The sequence below is a fragment of the Nelumbo nucifera genome, chromosome 3 (assembly GCF_055504915.1).
Source record: "Nelumbo nucifera cultivar China Antique chromosome 3, China Antique-T2T, whole genome shotgun sequence".
Taxonomy (NCBI): domain Eukaryota; kingdom Viridiplantae; phylum Streptophyta; class Magnoliopsida; order Proteales; family Nelumbonaceae; genus Nelumbo; species Nelumbo nucifera.
In genome coordinates, this window is record NC_142651.1 from 36503206 (window position 1) to 36521148 (window position 17943).

Genomic DNA, 17943 nt, shown 5'->3' on the forward strand with positions numbered 1-17943 from the left:
GAAACTTTGTTGTTTGTTTGTGGATTCTGTGTTTTTTATTTATTTATTTATTATATATAACAAGAAATAATAGGAAATTAGATGTGGATTCTAAACTCAACCCACCCGTACCCTTGAATGCAAGCAAGGTAGGGTGGAAGAGGATTTTGCATTTTCATGTACAAGGAGGGTTTGGATTTTCAAAATCTAACCTGCTACGAGTTTTGGGGTGGATATAGGTTGGGAGGTTTAGGGAAACAGATAGGGTCTAGAATTTACAAACCCGTCCCATTGCCATCCCTAATCCAACCTGACCCAAGTGGCTCCCCTACACAAATTCATAAATGCTTGCACATTGCAGGAATGAGACCAGATTTGTGCAAAATATTTTTGCTGTACAATACGCTTTTCAGGCCAAACTTTGTTCCAAAATTGTGGTTCAATCAGCTATTCCGGTCACCGTGACAACTGATGATCAAAATCAGCTAGTCTCGTCTGTGACAACTCACCTATCAACCTTCCCAGAGATGTCCGCTCAATACGTAAGGCAGTGTAAGACTCTTTATGGTACAAAAAGCCATTCTGAGTGATAAATACCGATAATTAATGATTCATATAAAACAATGATAGGAAAAAGAAGTACCAAAATGAATGTCATCTCTTTGTTTCTCATGAGGATGGTTCTGAATACAAGTTAAGCAAAATTGCAAACGTTAAACTAACATGACTATACAAGTACCTTCTTTTTGGGTTCCAGAATAGGAGGGTCAACATCAATGCCCATGTTAGCAGCAGTGCCAGCAATAATTCTCATTGCTGATTCAATGGTCGAACAGTTTAAGTCTGGAAGCTTTTCTGTTGCAATTGCACGTAACTGGTCAATTGTGACCTTCCCCACTTTCTCTCTCTTTGGGTCTTTAGAACCTTTCTCCACTCCTGTACACCACGTTGTGTGATCATAATTAGTTTCAGATATTCTGCTAATCATGCAAAAAATTTTCCCTATGATATTTTCCCTAGCATAAACAAAATTTATGCTATTTTCACCAGCATGTTCCTAATCTTCATTTTAATAACTATCATTGGTCAAGTCCAAAACTTGTCTTACAACAAATCATAAACAAAGCATGATATTGACACCCCTATCTTCCTAATTCATATAATAAAACCAACAGTACATTTTATTTTTGACTTATCTTTTACCACATCTGTTGTTTTTTTTTATATTTTACATAATAATACTACTTGTGCACCCATAATTTAACGATGGATATGACACTGAACAGAAGGGAATGGTGCAGGGTTCATGTAGCTGACTCAACATAGCTGGGACAAGGCTTAGATGATGATGATGAAGATTTACATAATAATACCACTTGTATAATAAGATATCTTATCAATAGCACTGATGTAAATGCACATGGACATCATAGGTTACTATGGACACCGATTATTTTGTAAGGTTTACCAGAGATGCTCCTTGATAGGATTGCATGGCCTTCCCAAAATGAAGTGTTTGTGTAGGACATGCATCAGATTCTGACATACAATGAATTCTAAGGAATGCTTATGAACATTTTCTTTTTTTCCTCCTAGCTTATTTAACATAAATGAACAGCTAAGGCTCAGTTTGGGAAGAGTTCAAATACAAATATGTATACAAATACAATGTTTAGAAATACTGTATATAAGCTTTTGCACTGTACATATTTGTATTTTTACTCTTCTCAAATGGAGACTAAAGTACAAACTGAATGTCATTTTTCCTATAAAATGTTACTTAGTAACAAAGGCAACATTTTGTACCTTTTTTTAACCAGGATATGATGCTAAAATTCCAAAAATATGAACTATTTTAATGGTGCATGATTTTCTATAGATGTGACCAAGAATCCATGTTTTTTGTCTTGCCAAGTCAGACTCTTGAAATGCATCAGATTCTCACTCCTGTGTCTATCTCCGTGCTGTTCCTTGGTGAACTTAAATATGTCAAAGTGAAAAAAGCATCAGTTACACCTCAATTAGATGTCTATACTGCAATGTCCTTTGACAATTAACATTCATTTTTTCAACCAGCTTACTACCACTTAAAATCTCCCCACCTCAATGTTTTTGAGATAGAAAGGATTTCCCAACTTCAATCCTTGTAGTAATTCCATTACTTCTCTTCTTGAGTTTCCAACCTGAGAAAATTTATTTCTTCTTAACTGAAGATTTTCTTGCCCATGCATATGCCTTCCCCTTTCTTCCAAAGTTCTCAACTCAATTGCCTCTGGTATCTCGCTGGTTTACTTCTTCAAGCCTGCCAAAGGACAGTCCCAAGAACACAGTTTGAAAGTTCTTCCTCCCTGGGAGCCTCCTCCCATTCATTGCCTAATAATTTTCCTTCACCAATGCAATTATAGTCAATTTATGTACAGCTTTGCTAAACCCCTGTTATGGACGCATTCCTCGGGAAGAAGTATCATCGCCGCCAACAGCAGCAGGGACCTGACCGCCGCCAGCAGCAGCAATGATTCAATGCTCTCATCCTATCCAGTTCGGCAACAGCAGTCTTATCCAGATTAGATTAGACTATCTTACTTGTTCTTATCTTATCTTATTAGTTGATTAGATTAGATTATCTTATCAGATTAGGATTAAGAGAGACTTATCTTATCCTATCAGCCTTACCTTATCAAGATAGAACAGGAGGTCTCCCTATTCAGCAAGGAGTCTCCCTAGGATTAGGACTCTTGTAATCTCCTATTTAAGGAGACACCATTATTGAATGAAGATATCGAATATTCAGTCAAGAAGTGAGTTAGGAGAGTTGGTGATCTCTTGAACAAATCACCAAGGCGCCAAGATAGGTTCACAAGAGCAGGAAGGAACAAGGGAAAACAGGAGGTTTTCCCCGTGGACCGACCCGTGACGAGATCCTATTCGCGGGCCCTCAACAACTTGGTATCAGAGCAAGGCGTCATGGGAGATCTGGAATAGCTGCCATCCAGGGTCCACGACCTCGAGCACCAACTCGTGGAGACCAGTTCAGAAGTACGTGAGATCAAAGACGAAGTCAGGGAGCTACGGCGTCTGATGGAGTTATTCCTTTCTAGCAAGGAAAGGAACACTGAAGGGGGGACAGCCACTAGCGGCCACCGACCAGATCTGCCGGAGTCTTCCGGCGAACAGCAATTCGTTAGCCAGGGGGCCGCAGTCATCCCCAAGTACAGCAGGTTAGAATTCCCTTCGTACAACGGCAACGGAGACCCCTTGGGCTGGCTGTACCGGTGCGAGCAGTTTTTTCGAAATCAACGGACAGACGACCGGGATAAGGTAAGCCTAGCCGCCTTTCACTTAACAGAGGAAGCACAACTTTGGTTCTATCAGTTAGAACAAGAAGAACCCGGGCTCAGTTGGCCCCAATTCAAGTCCTACTGCCTTCTTAGGTTCGGACCCCCACTGACAAGCAACCCCCTAGGCGAGCTGATTAACCTTAAACAAACCGGCACGGTGGCAGAATACCAGCGCCAGTTCCAAACCCTCCTCGCGAGGGCATCCTCAGTGCGACCGGACCAGCAGGTGGACATGTTCACAGCAGGGTTAGCAAAACCCCTGCGGGTGGACGTAGAGATGCAGAATCCCCCAAACCTAGTTACAGCCATGAACTTAGCCTGCGCATTCGAGTGCAAGCTGCAACCCTGCCGCGGGACCTACAATATGGGACGTCCGCCGAACTCATGGACACCCCCGAAATCAGTGACAACGACCCCTTCTTCTGCAGGAAGCAACATGGTAGCTCCACCCATTAAGCGTTTGACCAGGGCAGAAATGGCAGTACGCCGAGCGAGGGGCCAATGTTTCAATTGCGACGACCTCTACTCGGCAGGACATAGGTGCAAGAGGCTTTTCTGCCTCCTAGTAGAAGAGCAAGAGGAGGATGAAGAAGAACCCGTCATATTCGAGCCGGAGATCTCTCTCCACGCGATCACCGGAATAAAAACCTCTCAGACCATGCAGTTACAGGCATAGATAGCAGGTAATCCGGTGCGCATACTCGTCAATTCAGGGAGCACACACAACTTCATAAGTGAACATGCCGCCCTTCAGTTAAAACTACCAATGGAACTCCGGCCACGACTACAGTTAGCCGTCGCAAACGGTGAAAGAGTTCACAGTCCGAGAATCTGTAAGGACGTCCAGATATAGGTCAACTCTGAACTTTTCTCTACTGATTTATTCGTACTCTCCTTAGATGGATTCGATATTGTTCTTGGGGTCAAATGGTTGATTACCCTAGGTCCAATTTTATGGGACTTCAGCACACTCACAATGACATTCCACTTAAATGGGAAGCAAGTTTCTTGGCACGGTTGAAGGGTTAAGGAGAGGACACCACAGGTTCATGCGCTTCAGACAGAACCGACAGCCATGGAAAGACTCCTCGCCAAGTTTTCAGACGTATCCCAGGAACCCAAGGGACTCCCTCCTCCCCGAGCATGCAACCATCGAATCCCTCTGGTGGCGGGTTCAGAACCAGTCGTTGTCCAGCCTTATCGCTACCCTCACCTACAGAAGGACGAAATAGAAAAACAATGTGCAGAGATGCTGAAACAAGGGATCATACGCAAGAGCCACTCCCCCTTCTCCTCGCCGGATCTGTTGGTGGCGAAACAGGATGGAACTTGGAGGTTCTGTGCTGACTACAGAGAGCTCAATGGCCGGACGATCAAGGATAAGTTCCCTATTCCCATTGTGGACGAATTGTTGGACGAGCTGCATGGTGCTCAGTACTTCTCCAAGTTGGACCTCAGGTCCGGGTATTTCCAGGTCCGCATGGCTCCCGGTGACGTGAAGAAAACTTCCTTTCGAACCCACCACGGTCACTTTGAATTCTTAGTCATGCCATTCGGTCTCACCAACGCCCCATCCACATTCCAGTCATTGATGAGCGAGGTATTTCAGCCCCATCTGCACAAATTTGTTTTAGTATTCTTTGATGACATCCTCGTTTATAGCAAATCATGGGTAGAGCATGTGCACCATCTGCGGACCGTTTTCGAGCTCCTACGCCAACACAAACTCTTCATAAAACAGTCCAAGTGCTCTTTCGGGGAGCGGCAGGTTCTTTATCTAGGCCACGTCATCCACGGGCAAGGTGTGACGGTTGACAATTCCAAAATTCAGGCTATCAAGGAATGGCCCAAACCTCAATCCGCCAAGGCCTTACACGGGTTCCTAGGGTTAACAGGTTACTATTGCAAATTTGTACAGAATTATGGACTGTTGGCTGCCCCGTTAACCAACCTGTTAAAGAAAAATTCCTTATTGTGGGACAACGCAGCCGATGCAGCTTTTCTGACACTAAGAGATGCCCTGTCTTCCACCCCAGTCCTATAATTACCAAATTTCGCTCTCGAATTTACAGTCGAGTGCGATGCCTCTAGAATGGGTATCGAGGTCGTGTTATAGCAGCAAGGGCACCCGATTGCCTTCTTCAGCCGCAGACTGGTCGACCGTCATTTGAAACTTCCAGCCTATGAGCGCGAACTAATCGGCCTAGCTAGAGCCGTCCAGCACTGGAGGCCGTACTTGTGGGGGCAGTCGTTCGTCGTCAAAACCGATCATTACAGCCTCAAATACCTGTTGGAACAACGTCTCACCACTTCCCCTCAACAGCATTGGGTTAGCAAGCTGCTCGGGTTCGATTTCCGAGTGGAATACAAGGCGGGAACCTCAAATCGCACAGCTGATGCCTTGTCTAGGTGCGATGAAGACGCGATGTCTCTGTGTGGAATTTCCCAACCCCGGATCTCTCTGTTAGACGACATCAAGAAGGCGACGCCACAGTCTCCGGAATGGTCGCTCCTGTTCCAGAAGATCTAGTCCGGCGCTGCTGACTCCAATTGGTCCCTTCAGAACGGGTTGGTACTATATAAAGGCCAGGTACATCTTCCGCCAGACTCCCCGTTGATTCCCACCATCATTGCCAGCATCCATAACTCCACCCATGAGGGCGTTCAGAAAACGTTGCACTGCGTCCGGGCTGATTTCCATTGGCAAGGTATGAAGACTTCTATTCGGGATTTTGTCCAAAATTGCTCCACGTGCCAACAGCATAAATGGGAAAACCTGCACCCGACAGGCCTCCTTCAGCCCCTTTCGATCCCGACAAAGATCTGGGCCGACATCTCCATGGACTTCATCGAGGGGCTACCCAAGGTAGGCGGCAAATCAGTCCTCTTCGTGGTAGTAGATCGCTTCTCTAAATATGCCCACTTCCTTCCTCTGTCACATCCGTACAGTGCCACTTCAGTTGCCCTCGCCTTCTTTACGCATGTTTTCCGCTTACATGGGTTACCAGAATCCATCATCAGCGATAGGGACCCGGTTTTCACTAGTGCCTTCTGGAAGGAGTTATTTCGACTACACGACACCACCGTGGCCTTCTCCTCAGCATATCATCCACAGATCGACAGACAGACGGAGGTGATAAACCGCACGATCGAGATGTATCTCCGTTGCTTCGTAGGGGATCAACCGCGACGGTGGGTGAATTGGCTTCCTTGGGCCGAGTACTGTTACAACACGGCCTACCATTCTTCCCTCGGCATGACCCCTTTTCGCGTCGTTTATGGCCGGGACCCTCCTCGCTTGCTGTCCTATGAACTCGGTCCTACTCGTTTGGAGGAAATTGATCACTCCTTACAAGAACGTGACGCCCTCCTAGCCGACGTACACCTTCGCTTACAGCAGGCCCAGCTCCGCATGAAGCTCACCTATGACAAGCACCATCGGGAATTATGGTTCGAACCAAGACAATTTGTTTGGCTAAAACTCCAGCCCTACTGGCAACGTTCCTTGCACCACAAGGCTGCCCCGAAACTGGCCCCTAAGTTCTATGGCCCCTTCAAGGTTCTGCGGCAGATTGGCAGTGTGGCATACCAGCTGGAATTACCGGAGAACAGCCGGATTCATTATGTTTTCCACGTCTCCTTGCTGAAACCATTTACGGGTGTTCCTCTGGACCAAGTCCCCTCCCTACCACCCTTGAAAGAAGGCAAACTTGTTCCCCAGCCTAGGGCTCTCATCCGCTCTCGTATCAATCGAGGTATTCTTGAAGTTTTGGTGGACTGGGACAGCTTACCATCGACCGAAGCCACCTGGATTCCCTTAGCAGAGTTCCAAGCCACGTATCCAGAGTTCGAGCTTGAGGACAAGCTCTTAATCCAGGAGGGGAGTAATGTTATGGACGCATTCCTCGGGAAGAAGTATCATCGCCGCCAACAGCAGCAGGGACCTGACCGCCGCCAGCAACAGCAGTGATTCAATGCTCTCATCCTACCCAGTTCGGCAACAACAGTCTTATCCAGATTAGATTAGACTATCTTACTTGTTCTTATCTTATCTTATTAGTTGATTAGATGACCTTATCTTACCAGATTAGGATTAATAGAGACTTATCTTATCCTATCAGCCTTACCTTATCAAGATAGAGCAGGAGGTCTCCCTATTCAGCAAGGAGTCTCCCTAGGATTAGGACTCTTGTAATCTCCTATTTAAGGAGACACCATTATTGAATGAAGATATTGAATATTCAGTCAAGAAGTGAGTTAAGAGAGTTGGTGATCTCTTGAACAAATCACCAAGGCGCCAAGATAGGTTCATCAAGTGCAGGAAGGAACAAGGGAAAACAAGAGGTTTTCCCCGTGGACCAACCCGTGACGAGATCCTATTCGCGGGCCCTCAACAACCCCATCCTCAGATAGTGATTTTTTACCACTTTCTCAAGACTCTAATATTCTAACAGTATGACCTGGGGAGTCTCCCTTCGACACTCCCAATCCCATACACCATCATGCTTGAACCTTTGAATAGTTGCTGACCTACCTCCATCAGCAAAAGGTTCTATAATTGAGTCTGCAATCTCTCTCCCTTTGTCCTCCCTATAATTTTATGCACTAGCATGAGCTGGCACTTGTAAGGACTCCCTCTGAACTTTCTAGAGACCACAGTGATGATTGGAGAGCCCTTTTTAATCACAATTAACCCTGAGCTGGACCACTTCTAGGTAGTCAATTTATTAGGTGGACCAATGAATCATGGTTTGGATGTGCTTCATTGTGGGTGCCCTTCTTTGCATGGCAGATCTGTTTTGAATATTGAACTCCCTTCCTGATCTATGATTTTTTACATCTTCCATCATCTAAATATATCCTGGGGGAATTCCTTCCTTTCCGATTCCAACCATTTGATTTTGGGTAGCCTTTTTATTTTCAATCTCTTGTGAGCATCCCTTTATCAGCAACTTTAGCTAGGTTTTAGACAGTTGCCATGTATCCATAGGATTTCTTTTGAAATTTAAACTTACCCTGCCCATTGTACAAGAATAAAGACAGATGTCTATGATTTAGAACTAGGTCATCTTTCATACAGTCCACCAAAACCATGGGCTTACTTTCTGCCATGTGATTAGGCCTATCCCTTCATCCTCCTGAGTCACACTATTAACCCTTGCTAGATTCTCCACCGTCTCTGGTAAAGGGTATAAATGCATAAATTATTGAGCTTGACTAGACCCACCCAAGTTACCAGATTTGCTAGCACATCAAGAGAACTTTTCAAATAGCTTTAAACACCTGCTCCCATGATTTTTTTTTTTTGACCTTCAAGAACTTTCTATCAGAGAATGATGTGTTGTTGGATAAAACTTGACTTCGTGTTGAAGGTATACATATCACCCCATCCACACAATACTAACCATAACCAGAACCACCCCTCTCCAATTCACCTTCATGAACACACAAGTGAGAAGCTCCTGTTTGTGGTCTTCTGTGGTATTATAGCCCCACAATAACCCCCAATTTCCAGATAACCTTGGGGCACCATAACATTAATGCTAAGCCATAAACACATAACGGCATAACCACAGGACCTGGTCATGTACTTGTTTTTGTAGTTTGTACTAAGATTCTACAAAAAAAGAAAAAAGAAAAAGAAAAGAAAACTGGGGAAAATATCTCTTAAGAAACATTTCGGACTATGTGCTTGTTGCCTTCCAAAAAAGTCAGCTGGACAGTTTTGCTCATTGGTTCAAACCAGGAGGCTTAAACGTTAATAGAAATTTTTTTGAGACCAATATAGAGGATTAGGCCTGAATAAAAAGACCAAAATTATGAGCTGGTAGGCCAACTTTCATTGCCCAGGATAAATTATCTATTGCACTTATTTTATCAATCTAAATTATCTATGGAATTGATGACTTTAAGTTGATTTTTCCAGGTTAACTTAGACTAGCACACTTTTTTATTTGATGCTCAGTTGATTCCAATAACCGTGCATCATAAACCAACTCAAGTTTTCAATCCTGAATGCTGAGCATGAATTTTACTCAAATGAAAGAAATAAATATCTCACTGATGATTTAGATTAGTTAATATTAACAAGGTGACCAATCTAAAACTTAGAAGTACAATAAATCCAGCTCATTATCATATAAGAAACTATGATATTCAACAATATGACAGCTAGACCATAACTCATAGAGAGAATAAATAAGCAATTATTTACAGCTTCTTGTTATTTTTGTATCTTTTCCTGATCATTTGCTTTTGACCAGATCTCTCTACCCAAATCAAGTATGTGCCATGTTTCTAAGGCACGCGAAATCTAGCAGACCAGCTGAGATGCTAAAAGAATGACTTTCATCCCCCCCCCGACAGCAGACACAAAAATGGTTGCACTAATGTATTCACTGATGTTGTGTTTATTAAGAAAATAAGTGGATATCAGAAACCTCAAGAACTTTATAAGAATAAAGATACCATAAGCAATTATTTACAGCTTCTTATCAATTTTTTATCTTTTCCTGATCATTTGCTTTTGACCAGATCTCTCTACCCAAATCAACTATGTGCCATGTTTCTAAGGCACACAAAATCTAACAGACCAACCGAGATGCTAAAAGAATGAGTTTCATCCCCCCACCCCCACAGTAGACACAAAAAAGAAATGGTTGCACTAATGTATTCATTGATGTTGGGTTTATTAAGAAAATAAGTGGATATCAGAAACCTCAAGAACTTTATAAGAATAAAGATACCATAAACTAAAAGATCATGCGAAGGAAAACAAAATTGCACAACAGCACAACTACCATATGAAGGTACATGTGGTTCACCAATTAATATAGGCTATATCTATAGAATATAATCAGGAAAAAAATAAACTGCTGACAGAGAATGCAAGATACATGGCAATTAATCTCACCCACCAAAATCCCAATAATAATGGTCCAAAGTTTCCTTTCATATGATATGACAAATAATTCACCTCCTAAAATTGTGACTAGAATCCATCAAATGTCTCTTTCAAAAAACTGCTGAAATCCTGAAATCATAATAAAGACTACAGAACAACCTTGCTAGTTCTCTTCTTTACCTTTCTTCTTCTTTTGTCTCTTTAGTAAGACTGAATTTGCATTGACGAAAATGAGGCCCAAATGTGGCTTTAGAAAAGCAACAATTGGTAACCAATTACTAGCTCTAACTTGTCTGGACCTGTTCACGGGCCGTGCTTCGGGCCTGACTTACACTATGTCGGGCTCGGGCTTTGGGCCGGGCCCCATTAAAATTTTGGCAAGAGCCAAGCCCAAACACGGCCCATGAACAGGTTTACTTGTGTCTATTTAAAGTTTTAAACCCATCTTAGCCAAAGAATCAAATGGATTATATAAAAGGGTATGGAGTGCCAATAATGCATCTAAATGTCCCTTAATGAACAAGCTAAATTCCATAAGCCCCACACTAACACATTCAAAGTGCACCTAATGCATTCAGTCAATCACTTTCTCCTGAGAAACTCTCACATTTCTTTATTTTGACGAGCAAGTAAAGGATGGTTTATTACTATAAGGGGGAAAGACATCCTGTCCGGAATTTTGGGTAGCCAGACACAAAGAAAATAGTAAAAGTGCTGACCTAATTAGTTACTAAGATGCTGCCGCGGTACCGCCATGTCTCCCTTACAACTCGTGGATCAGTGTACAGCACAACAGTCTCATCTGAGTCATAGACCAACATGGCCCATTAGGAATGCCATGTCATGGAGACAGAACATGCCATCAACCCAGCAACCCCACCAGCAAACGAAATTAAACCAACTCCATCAAAGAACCAATAGGTTAGGAGTTTGAGATTCCACATATTGAAGAAAAAATCAAAACAAAGGAACCTAAGGAAATAATTGCTAGCAAGATAAACAATTTGTTGGAGTATCACAAAAGACCTGGATCTCTTTCCTACCTACTCAATAGTCAATGCTCATCATGGTCCCTTGGCCCCTTCAAATGCCTAGGGTTTCTTAAGCCTGGTTTATTAGAGAGTTTTTTTGCAAAGATTTCTTAGAGAAATTGAAGACCTTACAACATTAAGAAAGAAATGGGAATGGCTCTATTTGTTATGTACTCCAATACATCACTTAGATGACAAAAGAGAAACAAAGGACTCAACCATTCAATAACTCCATTAAATACAATGAGATCTCAGTATCATAGGGGATTTTCAATTAGGTGGGAACAGAGAAAGCCAACTATGCAAATTTTCCTGAAATGTCAATGCTTGTCAAGAATACAAGATATTGAGCAAGTAGACATGGTCAAGTGTAGATAACTAGGAAATCTATATATTTGGACCTCTACACAAATTTTCCCATCAGTATTTTCTGTTTAATTAAGGAAGAAACATACCTGCAGCTTTAAGGAGCAAAACAGAGGCAGGCGGGGTCTTCAAAATAAAAGTAAAGCTTTTGTCCTGTAAGTGAAGAAAAGAATATCCCATGAATGAAACTGAATGAAACATTGGCACAATATAGAATTAAATTGACACCTACTGAATAGAGAGCATTTTATCCAACCATATTACACCAAAGAAATTTCTTTTTAAACACAAAATAAAAGTCTAGCTTTTTTTGTCTAAACTTAGCAGACTATAAAAAGGGTGGTAGGACAAATTAAAGCACCTCGACGGGAAAACTTTAGAAGAACTTGTTTACCATAAAGCCATAACTTAGTAACTTACGTCATAGACTGTAATTTCTACTGGAATCACATAACCCGCTTTGTCGGCAGTTCTTGCATTGTAATCCTTGCAGAAAGCCATGATATTGACACCCTTAGAACCAAGAGCCGGACCGACAGGTGGTGCGGGAGTGGCCTTCCCTGCCTCTAGAGCAAGCTTAATCACTCCAGTTACTGTCATTAGAACAAAGGCAACCAATTAAGTGCAAACCATATGAAGAAATTGAATAATAGATAATAGACAAAGATGACGGTTCCAATTAATAATGCAAAACACCAAGCAATTCAAAAGACTATGAAGAAAGAAAGATTTCGACGGCTTAGGAACCGGTCCCAAGTGACAGCGCTAATGACCTTCCTAGAACCACACTTTCAAAAACCAAAAAGTTAACTAAGGTATGGAGCACGCTCAACCACTCGAACAATTGAGGAAGAGAAAGGCTCCTTAAGAAGAGATCAGGAGAACATAAGTCGACCTACTTCTAGAAATGAAATAGGCATACCTTTCTTGGGTTTTCCTCCAGGTTTGGGAGGCGCCATTGATTTCACGGTAAGAGACCTTGAAGTTGAAAGAACGGATTTTCTGTTCAGAAATTGCAGAGAAAAACGGGTGTTTGAACTCAAGCTGACCGATGAAGGAAAGAGAGAGGTGGAGAGCCTTCCATTGTTTAAGGAAGGAGAGGAAGGATGTGAGAGATGGATACGATAGGCGGACAGGGACGCCATGAGAGAGGAGGAACTGAAGAGATAAAGCTCTGGATTACTCTTCCCTCCTTGGTTCTTCGTTTCGCTCGTTAAATGTTGTTCTCCTTGTGTGACGACTGACGAGGACATCTAAGGTGCTCGATAGGATAGACACTACTGGCGATCTATCGTCATCTTATTCCCATCTTAGCGTTAGCATAGACAGAATGATGAGATCATCAGAAGATCAGATGCTTTGGTCGTAGAATGACCGTTTGATGGGTGTTCATATTGTCTACAGTTCTATTCATAATACTGATGAGCCATCAGTCATGATAAAGTGCTAAACTAATCCGTATACGAGTCCCACGTACCGTAATCGGTTCACTAGGACAGAGTGGTTTTATTGATACGGGCCGGTTTAGGGTAAGGTTTGATGAATGATGATATGATATTTTGGCTCGGTGGCCAGCGCGAAGAAGAGTTGAAAAGGGATCGGATCGAATTAAATTCGATTTACCTAGATCCAAATTTGATTCGTTAATAACTTAATATCCTCTTCAATCGTATCTTATCCATTGGATTTTATATGAATTAAATAAGTACGTATTTAAATAAGTGGTGGGATTACATAATAAATAGAAAATAAGCATTTATTTTTATTTGGCAAAAGAAGCGATGAAACAATTACTTAAAAAATAAATAACATTTGAGTTGCTTATTTTAAGTGCTTATTTGTATTTTCTGGGATGAGTTTGCCCAAAAAATTGAAATTCTTAAATTGCCCCTACAAATGGAGAAAACCCTATAATCTTCTCATTTGCACAGGGTGTTCTTGTAGCAGGGTTGATATAGAGAGGGCGGCGGACAACCAGAGAAACGGCCAATAACTTTAAGGCCTCGTTCATTTTTTGATAAGTTATTTATCCGGGTAAATGCAGTTACCTGGGAAACATTTACTTGGGTAAGTGTATTTACCCATGTTCTTTTATTTCTCACGTAAATAAGGTAATAACCATTTTAGTATAAAAATCCATTATTAAAATGGGCATTTTTGTCCCATTCAAGTGTTAACGACTTTCTTCCTATGTGGAAAAGTTATTTACCCACTTGGGCATGTGATACCCAGGAAAATAAATTTCCCTAATCCCCACATTAATCTGAAAAATGAGCATGGGATTCTTAGTCAATGAGAACCAAAATTCCATTGACCAACTTTCCCCCTTCTCAAAATCCAAAAAAAGAATGCCCCCCAAGTATGTTGGTCGTTTTTCTTTTCTTTTCTTTTTTTCTTTTGTTTCTCTTCCACTTACAATCTAATTTGGACTATTTTGTGAGATTTTCATGCCTGCAACTAGATCTAGATGTTTTTTTTTCGCATATCTAGTTTTTGAACGAAAAAAGTGCTTAGATTCTCACCAGCAACGACAAGTATGACAATCCTATTCAACTTACTTCAATCGTTTACTGTTGTTATAATTTTTTGCATATTCTAGTGAAAATCCGTAATCCGAAGTTTTTTTTTGCTTTTTAAAAGTATCATTTGAATAATAGTGCATTATTGATGCTGCTTGTTTGGATGTTCTTGGGCACACTTGTGTTATATGTGGACCCATGTGTGTTTCGAAAGAGTGACGTCATAAGTTCTTTGGAAATAAACAATATAATATTCAAAAACCAATATTTATATGGATTTGTGAAGTAGGGGCTAAAAATGCCAATTCCTCAAAATTAAGTACTTGTTGGAGAAATGGCTTGCTAAACATCCTCACTCCAATGAGTACTTAAAATTAAGTATAAGTGGTTTGGGAAAAGAGTCTCAAAACAACAATAAGTACTTATTCAGATAAGTACTTATGAAATAGGTGCTTGTTTTTCAAACCACTTATTTACCAAACATAGATAAAAATGGATTGCTATCAAATATTAAATAGAATTAATAGATTAAATTAAAAATTATCAAAACATTAAATATTATTAAATTTAATGTGACTAAAATCAATGATTTTAAAAACCAATCTAGAAATGGAATTGCTTTGACCACCGGTTCTTAGGTCAAATGGTATGACTATCTAGTCTAAATCCCAGTCAAACAATTTTTGGGTCTAAAACTAGACCGGGCCATGACCAATTCCAAGTCAAACGGTCCAACCGTTTGATCCAATCCAGTCTTCAAAACCATACTAAAAACAATTTGATGTTGTATATCATTAACAAATTGAACTGAAATAAAATTGTATGAAGATTGAATATGATCAGCATTTATGTCTTCTCACAACTATATAGGATTTGACAGCATGAATCTTGTTTCACCGTTCCATTGGGCTTAGTGTTATATCCATTGTTAGATTGTGAACCCTTCAACTTGAAATGGATGGCTACTTATCAGTCACACGTGGATGGAAACTTGAACATATAGCTCTAACTCTTATGTTGTGTTTGGTTTAAAGATAAAGGTAGGGAAAGGAACTAAGGCTGTTTGACTTGAAGGAAAAGGTAAGGAAGGGAAAGATAGGGAAACCAATATAAGGGTTGTAAAGGTGTTTCCCCACCTTTCCCTACATTTTCCTTCAAACCAAACATAGGGTAAGGAGATCGGGTTTCCATACATTTCCATTTCTTTCTCCATTGTCTTTTCTTTCAAACCAAACATAGTCTTAAGTAACATCATGATATTCTTAAAAAAACGTAAAACATCACATTCGAACCAAATTATTAATAGATCAAATATAGATATCCCTTAAACGAATCGTTTTTTTTTTTTAATTCAAATCTAGACAAAATGGATATCAAGTATATTGTAGCTTCATGCTCAACCTCCGATATCACATAAGCTTAGACTTGGGTTGTATTTGGTAGGGACTTAGGTTTGAAAGAAAATTCTAGCTAGGAATGTTGGTTGACGACCATTTTAAGACATTTTTTTATTAAGAAATTGATTCTAATTTGTAATGTGTTGTGATAAATTTATATTGAGAGAATAATTTCATATTTTAGATGGCTGAAGTTTAAGTTACAGGTGTTGAAATTTGGTCTCGTAAACATGTAAACTGAAAATTGGAAATCTCAGTAGAAATGTTGGTCAACAACCAACTTTGGGCTACCGTAAATCAGCCATTTTGTGATATTTTCATTAAGACTTGATTCTAATTTGTAATATGTTGTGAGAAATTTATGTTTGAAGAATAATTTCTTATTTTATGTGGCAGGAGTGTAAGTTACAAGTGTTGAAATTTGGTTTCCTAAACATGTAAACTGAAAACTAGAAATCTAAGAGTCTTGGAACTAACTTAGTAAATTACTTTAGATTTAAGTAGAGCAGTATGATTAATTAGAAGCATATGCATCGTGAATACAATAATATTAATAGTGAAATTAATGTTAATAATTACTCATTGGTTTATAAGCTTTTGGATACGCTATAATTGGTGCTTTGGATTAATCTTTCAATTAATTTTTTTTGTGAACTATAAATTAAATTAAAAAATATTTCTTGGTTACATATATGTTTATCTTTTTATGTTTATTTGAATTAGGATTTAAGCATGTAAAAACTTATGATATTATGAATTTAGAATATGAGTGAATTTTTTATCGTTGTAGTACATTGATAGTTATTTCAAAAATTTACGTTTTGTTCTTTCTTAAAATAATATACATTTTTTTGAACTTGTTATTCTTTTATTTAAGGGAAAATTCCCAATAGGTACCCTGTACTTTAGGTTGAGTGCCAATTTAGTACATGAACTTTAAAATGCAACAATTTAGTACCTGAACTTTCATTTCGCAATGATTTAATACACGGCATTAATCAGCCGTTAATTGACATGCAAAAAGACAAAAATACCCTTCAAGTGTCATCTAATTTTCTTTATCAATCATCCGGTAAAACCAGACCGACAATGCTACCCATTCATTGTCTCGCCTCTCCTCACTCTTTCCTCCTCTCTGCCCCTCTAATTTGCTAGTCTAAGAATACTGCCATGGATTCTTTGATTGGGTTGCACCATGAGGATGATAAGGACGTCCTAATTGTTGTTGCACAGGGTGTGGTTCCAATTCTTGTTCAGTTATTGGATTCGAGATCCCTGGGAATAAAGGAGAAATCAGTTGTGATGATTTTGAGGATTTCGGTGCAAAAGAACACTTGCAGTTCTGAAAGCTTTCGAGTTTGGGATTCATGGGTTCCAGAGTTACAGCATGATTCTTCATTTTCATAATCTTTACGTTACTGCTCACCACCTCACCCTCGCCCGAGATCGCCAAAAGCCCCCCATCACCCACCGTACTGTTCTCACCCACCATCCCCACCGCAGCATGGCAAAGAGCGACGTACATTTGTTTAATTTACGTGGTGGGCGCCAAAATCCTGAAACAAGGTGAAGAATGTTACCAAGCTAATAATTACCACCATATTATAACATCATGAAAGGCTTTGTTATACTAGAGACTAATACATACCTGAAGCCTGCCTTGACACCACTGTTCCAGTCTTGCTTGTATCTCATCAACCTTCCATGGAGGTCATTCTTGATTCCACGAAAAGGGACGAAGGTCTCTTCCATCTTGTTTGTTTGGCAACTCAGTCAACTGGGTACTCTTTCTTCAATGGCTCAAGAGAAGGAAGGGTGAAATTTGAGCATTGCAGAAGGTGAGAAAGTGCAATGCTAACAAACACTAAACAGAGAAGAGCAGATTTGTATTTAGGGAATACGAGCAATCATCAAGCCAACAACAGAATTACATAATCCAATCCCACCGAAAGACTCTAGCTTATTCTCAACCAGACAAACCAAGCCCGAAGACCCACAAACAGAAGATAAATAATTTAAAAATGCAAGAACACCGAATGATTACACACAAACAAGTTAATCGTTTTGCTTGCATTGAAGTTGTTCTTCAAGACAATGTGAGCACAGGGGAGGTCTAAGAGGAAAGCTCCATATATATAACCTCGAAAAGGGTTGAAAATGGAATTCGATGCAGAGAATGCAATGTGGGTCAGAAGGGAATAAAAGGAATCAAGGAAGTTCGGTGGTAGTGCCCAACAGAAACCACAAATTTAGAAATTAGAAATATAGATTGAGCCCACAAGCTAAAAGGTAAGAAAAAGAAAATTAAGAGATAAGAACAGATTAAAAACAAGAGGCTCAAAGTAAGTAATGGCAATGCCGTAGACCACATACCAGCTCAAGTACTTAGAGAGGGTAAAAAAGAAGAGA

General features: G+C 40.4%; 1 protein-coding gene across 2 annotated transcripts; it reads right to left on the bottom strand.

The window, feature by feature from the left end:
* Positions 1-172: 172 nt before the first annotated feature.
* Positions 173-12839, bottom strand: PRPL11 (plastid ribosomal protein l11). Of its 2 annotated transcripts, XM_010253069.3 has the most exons (5): positions 12541-12839; positions 12039-12211; positions 11708-11771; positions 719-915; positions 173-561 (listed from the first exon to the last, which is right to left on the bottom strand). In XM_010253069.3, exons 1-5 carry the CDS (start codon positions 12761-12763, stop codon positions 436-438), a joined length of 783 nt encoding a protein of 260 aa, XP_010251371.1. In that variant the 5' UTR covers positions 12764-12839; the 3' UTR covers positions 173-435. The 2 variants fall into 2 exon arrangements, with proteins under 2 accessions (XP_010251371.1, XP_010251373.1); XM_010253071.3 differs by lacking the exon at positions 173-561 and having other exon boundaries at positions 567-915; positions 12541-12836.
* Positions 12840-17943: the final 5104 nt, after the last annotated feature.

Excerpts from the sequence above, each read along its gene's own strand:
- PRPL11 (XM_010253069.3), bottom strand. The coding sequence starts at position 12,763 with ATGGCGTCCCTGTCCGCCTATCGTATCCATCTCTCACATCCTTCCTCT. Across the intron at positions 12,212-12,540 it reads TGGAGGAAAACCCAAGAAAG|TAACTGGAGTGATTAAGCTT; the intron begins GTATGCCTATTT and ends TTCTAATGACAG. Across the intron at positions 916-11,707 it reads TTTGCTCCTTAAAGCTGCAG|GAGTGGAGAAAGGTTCTAAA; the intron begins GTATGTTTCTTC and ends CGTGGTGTACAG.